The sequence below is a fragment of the Phaethon lepturus genome, unplaced genomic scaffold (assembly GCF_000687285.1).
Source record: "Phaethon lepturus isolate BGI_N335 unplaced genomic scaffold, ASM68728v1 scaffold17491, whole genome shotgun sequence".
In the NCBI taxonomy this organism is placed as follows: Eukaryota; Metazoa; Chordata; class Aves; order Phaethontiformes; family Phaethontidae; genus Phaethon; species Phaethon lepturus.
In genome coordinates this window covers 1-9,102 of record NW_010518616.1, presented here as the reverse complement: position 1 = coordinate 9,102, position 9,102 = coordinate 1, and the positions used below count along the sequence as shown (strand labels likewise).

The 9,102-nt window shown below is 41.3% G+C and overlaps 1 protein-coding gene across 1 annotated transcript in view; it reads right to left on the bottom strand.

Annotated features, from left to right (window-relative positions):
* The window catches only part of LOC104628272 (protein Shroom2-like), a gene marked incomplete at its 5' end in the record, with an annotated part of 16,385 nt that extends 8,172 nt beyond the window's left edge, over positions 1-8,213 (bottom strand). Inside the window, 3 exons of the mRNA XM_010296799.1 lie at positions 2,103-2,283; positions 3,200-3,751; positions 7,455-8,213. Coding sequence (XP_010295101.1) covers positions 2,103-2,283; positions 3,200-3,751; positions 7,455-8,213 — 1,492 coding nt within the window. The remainder of the gene's footprint in view (positions 1-2,102; positions 2,284-3,199; positions 3,752-7,454) is intronic.
* Between the last annotated feature and the right edge of the window lie 889 nt (positions 8,214-9,102).

Below are 9,102 nucleotides of genomic sequence, written 5' to 3'. Positions count from 1 at the left end.
GCTAGCTGGGAATACAGGGATTGTCCCAAATTAAAACAAAAAAATAAAAAAACAACTAATGTACATGAAATTCCTATACTTACTTAAAAAAAAAAGAAAAGCACCACACATTTCTGGTTTGCAGAGCAGAGAATGACAAATATTACAATCATTCCACTGTGGACTGCAATTAAGGTATCTCATAACAGTGCTGACCAGTTTCTAGGAATCAAGGAAACAGGTTCTGGGCATATGCCGCCTCTAAAATAATTGAAGTCGTAAAGTGTGCTATTAAAGTGTTCAGGTCCTTAATGATCCCTTGTTAAACTGCTGCCAAATATGTGAAGCTGGGCCAAGTTATATATTCTGGCTGTTTTATAAAGATGCCTTGACCCACTTACCACGAGTTTTATACATTTTCTGACAAGATCCAAAATGAAAGCCCACTGAACTGAGTGCTTGCATCCTATTACATGTGGAAGAGCCGGGAGAGAAGTAAGTAGCGATGTCTGCATGGCTACAACAATATGTACGTTCAGAGAAGAAGATGGGGGAGCTCTGCTAAAAGCTCTTCATGAAATACTTCCTATCTCATGTGATTAGTGGTGTATGATGGAGCTGGGGTGACGGAGGGAGGAGTACATAAAGGGTGAAAATGATTTTCCTGTTAAGACACCAACACAAATAAATGGCACTTTTGCTTATGAAAGTTTTAGTATTTAGCTTGTTGGGCAAACCAGAAAGGTTTAATTTTAATAGTCCCCATACATACACTCCATAATTAATGAGAGGGAAACTAATTCTAGCAAAAACAATGAACGTGACCCGTCATGTGTGGCATCAGATAAAACCAAATTATTTCAAATGCAGTGAAATCCTTAATTTGTCTAAGTACAGTACAGCTGTTGGATTCAGCAGCTGCTTGGCAAGAGGGTAAGGGCAGCTCTCCTGCCACAGCCATGCCGTGCCCCTGGCAGCGCATGCTGTATTGAACTGTGCGATGCTGTGGGGGCAGAGGGAGGGAGGGGAAAAAGCCCGAAACAGAGTGGTAAGAGAAAACACTACAGCCCCCTCAAATGCATCCATTCCTGCACTGAACCAGAGGTGGGAATCTCCTATAGAATCTCTGATTCATAGCAACTGAATATATTCCTAATATTTAATTAAAAGACATTTCTGTGGGACTGGATTACCAAATGCACCCTGGACATTGATTATTAAGCAGAAAGCTGACAGAAAAGATTTGCACACCATTGCATTACTGGCTTAGGTAAACAGAGTTAAACTACATCACTTTAGTTGATCAAACAGACCATTTCCTCCAGATTATCCATACTGGGAACTATGATTAAAATATTTCATGCCAAATCACTAATGAGATGGGTGCAATGATTTTAACATAGGACAACACTTTCTCAAATGCCACAGAAATGCCATTATATCATCATTTTAATACCTAGTGGATTATGTTGACCTTAGATCAGAAATGAAACACCAAAGGGTGGGGATGAACAAGAATGGAGAAGACTGCCTCCCTTGTGATGAGTAACTTCCACTGAATCCAAACTGATTAGCTATCTCCCACCACTACTGTTATTAATTTGGAAGGTAAAAAAAAATAGAAAGCAAAGTGGTTTGTTGCTCATGAAAACAAATTAACAAAAAAAAAAAGGGATGTGTGTTCTTTCTCACTCATGACAAACCCAAATACTGGACCTAAATTTCAAAAATATGGAGCAACTAAAACCACCACTAGTTACAGTGGGATACGTAAGCACTACTGTTTTTTTTGCATACAGCAAGTGAGAGAAATACACTAGGAATCTCCAATGGAAAACAGTATTTGCAAACAACCTCCCCAAAAATTCTCCCCTTGGGACTTTCCAAAACATTTATCAGGCTGCAAAAAGCACCTAACATGAAGTTCCTAAATTCACAGTTGGACACTTAGCACTGCCCTGCCCTGCTCCCCACCTCCCCCCAAAAAACCCCAGGCTGATTTTCCAAATGATCCTGTACATCTAGAAGGCCTTTTATTTAGGGGTGCTTACCTAGCAAATTCACAGTTAATGAAATGCATGCAACTGAGAGCCTCCCATTACGCTTTTAGAAATGTCTTTTACCTTCTTTTCTGACAAGTCATGATCCAGCTCGTCTTCAGAATCATCCTCGCTCTGCTGCTGTTGCTGCTGCTCCTGCATGTCCTTCATTTTAATCAGCAGCTCTGCCTTTGGTGCAGATGTGCTGTAGTAAGTAGAATTGGTTGTCAGGGAGATGGCAGACGGTGTGCTCTGCTCCTCTTTCCTGGTAAAAAGTCAAAACTTCCATTAACTGCCTTGACACCCTAATCACCGAAAAGAAAGGACACTCTTTTAGAGCCATCATTTCACCAGTTAAGCAGGGGGTTCAACAGAAAGCCATTACCTATGGAAATACGATAAATAAATACTGGTTATGAAGAGAATTTGTGTGAACTCAGCACATGCCCACCAAAAGCTAAAAGTGAAGTAGTGCAGAAGATCTTTCACCATTACAATGAGTGAAACAGACCTAAGATATCTCAGCTGGAAACAAAACATAAGGTTACATTTTACTAAGTAGTGCAAAGACCTCCATGTCAGAAAGAGTATCCCTTCAGACTGCCAAATGTGGGCTACTACAATGTTAAGTATTTATCTTTTTGATTATGGGATTACACATGAACTTCTTGAGAAGGCTACAACTTAATTTAGTAACTCCTATCAAGAAAACAAAAGACCCAAAGAATGTCAACATGGATGGAAGTGAAATATTTTCTTACTTTGCTCTCATTCACTTCCAGGAAACACCTCATGCCCACTTCAAGTTGTCTTTGTAAATTTTCATCACATAAAAAAAGGCTAAAATATTGTTCCTTCTCTCTCCAGTTACTAGACTGGGTGATCTTGGTAAAAATATCTAATTGCTGTGAAATGGGAGAAGTTAATTATTTCTTACGTTCCCACACAAATAGTTTTCACCAGGTCTCCGGAAACTTTTCATAATATACAACACTCTTCTTTTTCTGTCATTAAAGGTATTGTTAGTAGTATTATGTTTGACTGCTATTTTAACTAAGAGTCCTAGAAAAGCCCCAAGCCTCAGCAGTAGGAAGGTCCTCACCTTCATCCCCCTAGGAAAACGGACACACTTTGGACAGCAGCATACAAGGAACAACTGGCCTACAGAAAGTAATACTCACTTCTCCTCTGAAATTTTTGGAGAAGGAACTTTTGGCAGCAGCTTCCTGCGCTGCTGAGCTTCTTCTAAGAGGTGTTCGTCTTTAGGGAATATTCCAACCATCAGATCCATTGTTGTTTTTATTTTCACATTAGGATCTAGTATGTCTGCTAGAGATTTATCTCTTCCCACAATCTCTCTGGCTAGTTCCTCTGACTTCCAGTCTTCAAAGGTCTTCTCTTTGGCCTTTACATAGCTGACTGCTGGTGTGACAGCACTGTTATCCTTCAAGTTGCTCCCAGGTTCTTCAGCTGGTTGAGGGTCAGCTGGTTTAGTTCTGGCTTCTGGCTCTGGCTCTACACCTTGCCTGGTGTAAGCACAGAATCGTGAATAGGATTGCTCAGAAGTGCTGAGTGTTTTAATTTGGTCCTTTTCCAAACCACTGGGTAAAGCAGGAGGCTCCATGGTACTGACGAGACTTTGGCGACTCTCCTTCTCTGCGCTGCTCTCAGAATGAACTATCTTGATGGGAACCATTTTCACCGTAGTATTGTTGTCTATAACCCTTTCAATTCTGGAAAACAAGGAAAATCCATCTTTAGAAATGTAAGAACCTTACAACTCAATACTTATCTGCAAATCAGAGGGGAAGCACAAATATGAGAAAAGGTAGATGAGAGATCTAGGTAACAATATTCCTTGCATTGTACTTCAAAACCTAAATCTACGTGTTTTCCTTTCTGCCCACACATTTTAAATAGTATTAGTTCATTTGTAATGAACTAAGTAATCCTAATACCAGCCTTGCACAATACTCATGGTATAGGACTTATGTTTGTTTCCATGAACGTGTGGGTCCAATCTCAGCAGCCAGACCCCAGATTTGAGACTGTGCTGGTGAATTGCCTTTTACCCCTTTGTTGCCACATATACGGAAGAAAACACGCCTCAAGCTCAACCTCATTGCCTCACACAGATCCAATAGTGGGCCTCAGCTTTTGGCCTGACAGGCAGCTTAGCTGCCTGGGGAGGCTGTGATACCCTCACATCAATTCCCAGCTCTTCCAAGGGAAGAGACAACAGACCAGATGGAAGCATCCTGCAGGCTAGGCCTGTGCTGAACTACAAGAATAACAAATAATCACAAATGAAAAACCTGGAAATCATTCAAAATTTAATTCCATGATTGAAAACAAAATAATCTGTATTTGTAAAATTTCACACAAGATACAGAAGTTTAATAAATAGATCCCACCATAGTGTCCTAGTTTTCTAATTCAAGAAGAAAAACCAGCCACTGAAGAGGATAGCACACAATTCTGGATATTCCTTTTATGGAAAGCTTATAGCAAAAATTCTGTACTGCACAGCATGAAGGGCCACCTCGGACATTCAGAAAGGCAAGCTATTTAAAGAGGAGGCTGACTTTGATTTTTCAATTGGACAGTAACACGTTAAATACCATTACTGAAACATCTGTACTGTATGTAAGCTGTACAAGAAACTGAAGTCTAGTTTGGTGGTTTTGAGTTTGCAGAAAGTTTGAAATTATTGTCATAATGTGGGTTTGGAAGTTCTACAGCAAGTAAAGGAACATTGCCTACTAGCTAAAATATCTGGTTTCAACTGGCTGGGTTGCTTGCCGCCTTTCAGATAAGTGACCAAGACACTACGGCTCTTTTCCTCTAAGTGTGGGTGTGTCACTTTCTTTAAAAATAAACATATACTTCATTGTGCTGTACTTTTCTTTCACAGGGAATAGAAAAATCCGTTTGACTTCATATTTTTCAGAAGTTGTATCTTATATTTTAAAGGTATATTTGCTTCTGAATGACTGTGCAGTCTCCCAATAGCTGTTTACTTTCCTCAAGTGCTCTGCAGACATGCTTTGGCATACTGATTCAACTTTTGGGGCCATTTTCCCAGCCCGTGCTGAACCTCCTCATTCCCATTTGGTCAGGGTGTTTTCATTCAGGGTGACTGTCATTTTAAATAGCTCGCTCCTGTGTCCGCCACGCAGCCCCAGCTCCCTGCCTTCAGATGTGGGCTCTCCTCCTGGCTGCCCCGGAGCTAGGCAGAGGCCTGCCATTGCCTCCGACCCTTTCTTTTGCTTGTTTTTAAATAAAGCCCACACCTCTTGGACTCCACAGACTGCAAAAAGGAACACATTTCTGAATTCGGGGGAAATACAAGATGCGTGCATAAGTGTGTGTGGGGGAGTAATGGGAAGAGAAGTGAGCTGACTGCAATTCTTTACACAAAATGCCCGTCATCTGTTTTGAGACGCTGAGTACATGCCCCTCAGCCTAGTAAAAGATTTTCCAGGTCCTTAAGGCATCATTAAGTCAACTGACTTCTGTCAGAGCAAAGACAGTTCAACATGAGGTGCTTCAGAAATTCTGTTTCTGCGATCACTATCCTCCTGATTTCTGAAGGTTTTCCATTTGTGGAACTGCAGCACGAAATTTTGATTTGCAGCAACTCTGTGGCCATTACAAAGCTTTACTCCAACCATGAGCAGAGTCACTCCTTGAACCAAGTGTATGTTTACTGGAAATTTATTGATGCACATCCACTAATGCACTCTTTTCATCTTCATTATCACTAAACAGTCATCTTTGGAAATAGCTGGGTTCTGCACACCACCAGTATTTCCCCACACTACATTGTCCTACCTAAAACGCTGCAGGAAACCCTACACACTCACTCAATCCTGTTGATAAACAAGACACATTTCTTAAAGAAATGTAAACAGCTACATGCTGACATCATCAAACATTAGCTGCCCACAGCATGCAAACTGGCATGTCCAAAAGCTCATATGCGAGGAGCCAACAGAAGTAATAAGCCAAATCTAATTAATTGCATATTAAGATACATCTACTTGACGACTTTTACTCATATGAAATAAATACCATACAGTAAGTACCACATAGAAGGTTCAGAGGTATGGCCTGCATGTCTTTCCTTTTTTGCCATACCTGTGTTATTGACTAATTATTAACTGATGACAATACATTGTGCACAAACAAGAGCTGTCTGGGCTTAAGAATTTTAAATGTTAACAAAAGATTTTCAGTGTAAGTTTATTATCATTCAGATATGGGCATATAATTAGGCACACCTCAGTGCTCATTTTAACATTAAAGCTTAGTAAAAAGGAAGGACAAATAGAATTAGCTTCCTATGCAGCCTTAGTATCTATTCATAAAGCAATACATTAAGGAAGTCATTACTGTCATCTACCTTTGAAAAGTGCAACATGTCATGTGAATCCTAGCATCCATGTGCATAGTAAACTGTATTATTACTTCATGTTAAAAAACACTGTAGGATGAAATACCATTTTCTTCCCTCTGGTTACAAAAGGAAAAACCTCAAGGCATGTTTAGGGAAAAAAGTAATTCATCTTTCCTGTGTCATAAGGCACACTGGAAAACAGCATGATTGAGTCTATTCAACCATTTACATTACAGTAGAGACAAGCTATTCCAACTACTTTTGCTCAGAGAAGTAACCTCTGCATTCATTCAGCCTGGGGTTTTTGTTTTCATTCTTTATCCATGAATTGTAGTGCTGAAGGATTTATGAAAACTAGGATCCCTGAGCTTCCTGGAAGAGTTTGTTATCTTGTGGGAGAAAAACCTTTTATGATGTTAGCAGCATATGACCGACATAGCACTCAATTTCAGTTGGTTTGTCTAATTCTGAGTTTATCTAGCCTGGGAAATGACTGACATTCTGCTAAATCTTCAGCCCATCTCAACACAAACAGTGCTGCAGACCCCTCCGCAGACTACCTGGTGTGCCATGTTTCATCGTAAAAGTAACATGAAAACAGTCATGATTTGTCAGTGTACCTTACTGTGTGTGCTTTCAAAACACATGTTCTCACAAAGGATACAGCTTCCCTTCCCACATCTGCTTTGTCCCTACACTGATTCATGTTCATATACAGACTCGGGTGAGGGAAATGACAACAGGGAATTTTCTGATTTCACCCAGACATAGAATGGAAAATCCATCTGAATCCATCCCTTCCATTTTTCTACAAACTACCAGCTGTAACACCTGAGCAGCATCAATCAGCTAAAAGAAACCACAGACCAGTTGAAGGACTTCAGTGGTACCAACTGGAATTTCACAAAAGTCTTAGGTCTCTTTAGGACATGCTGGCATGGCTCATGCTTAATGAATCTAGTAAAGAAAACGAACAGTCAACCATTGATAAGGTCTAACTGGGCAAAAAGTGTTAATAAAATAGTTACATCTAGTACCTGGCTGGGTTCTCATCCTGTACGGACACAGGAGGTTTATCAGTAAGCTTCTGTGGTGCAAACTGAGGAGAAGGGGACCTTGATGTCTCCATGCCAGGTTTGTGAAGATACCGATACTTCGAAGACAATACAGACTCAGACCTAAGGTGCGTTTTTTCTTCTAAGTGCTGACAAACATTCTCCGTGGATGACGCTTGCTGGAGCTGCTGTGGATTAGCACTCTTCAGTTTTCCATTGAAAGCTGCAGGACTCTGACAGAGAGAGGATTGACTGGCAAATACTTCGGCAGAGCTGGGGGACGAGGACGGAAAAGGTCGGCTGGGCACTGCCAGCAGGGATTCAGAAGAGGTGCCAAGCGATGGTGCGGAATTATCTGGTCGCCTGTATTTATCTCTTTTCGGTGGCGGCGGCCTCTGAGGAGCAGGTCCACGCTTCTTATTCAGCAGCACCGGCTCTACCCTATGGTTTTCCTCTCCTTTGCCCTGGGACAGACAGGAGTGGTTCTCGTTCAAGGTCTGTGGCTCAGAGCAGGGGAGATGAGGCGGGCTACAACGCTTGCTCTTCCCGTTCACGTTTTCCTGAGAGTATCGGTAATCACTAGGCAACGTCCCAGACCTCCCCCGTCTCTCGTGAGGCAGAACTGTAGGCTCTTGTGCATGCAAAGGTCTCACAGATGCCTTCCACTTGTGGTCTAAATTCTGGTCCAGCTGATCCCTCTTCTCCCGCGGGTTATCCCGCAGGGCCCCTGTGTCAGCTTGCCTAGAGAGAAGAACACATTGTTAGAGCACTGCTGATTTATTTCCTTTGGTGCGAGGCCACTGCACTGATCCAGGGAGCTTGAACACTGAGATCACATCCAACACTTAACACCAACTCCTCCAGTCTACAGTAACTGTACGGCACAAAAGCATCCTCTCACGTATGGGCACACACGCTGTACCTAATCTAACGTGATGAGTCAAAGCATAATGTCAGGCAAAATTAGGGTATGGAGCGCCATGGGATGCGACACAACCTCCGGGTAACCTGAGGCGCTGCAGTGTGCATGGCGTAGTTAAATGCACAGCACACCTCAAGAGTTGATGTATGTGGCACAGCCAAATGTGCTAATGTTGATAGAAAAAAAACCACCTGTCTCGAGAAGAGGAATCCTCATACTAAAATTTAATTCTTATCTTGCTTCAGAGTCACTAACAAAGTGTGGAGAACAAGTTCCTTCTCTATGTGCAAAATTAATTCTTCGGTGCCGTTTTAAATGTGAATTGAATACCATGAACTTTAATTATGAATGTGGAGGTTGAATTTTTACATAACTGGTAAAAAATCAAATGAGTGCAAACAAAATGTTTGCTGAAGCTAAAAATCTGGGAAAGGGAAAATGAGTATCTCCTGAAAAAAAGGCAGAAAAGGAAATTCAGAAAGGATAGTATTTTCCAGTCAGGCTTATCTTAAACTTGAACTTCTTTTGCCCTGTCAGCACAAATGACAAACAATGGCCAAAAAGGTCTTATCTTAGACAGAAATATTTTTGGGTTTATTCCAATTTTACACTCTCTATTCCTCTAGCCAGGAAGCAGGCTTTCACAGCTCCAGGCTTGTGCTTTGCCACAAGACATGTAGTTCATTTGTGCTCACCAGAGAAAGACAA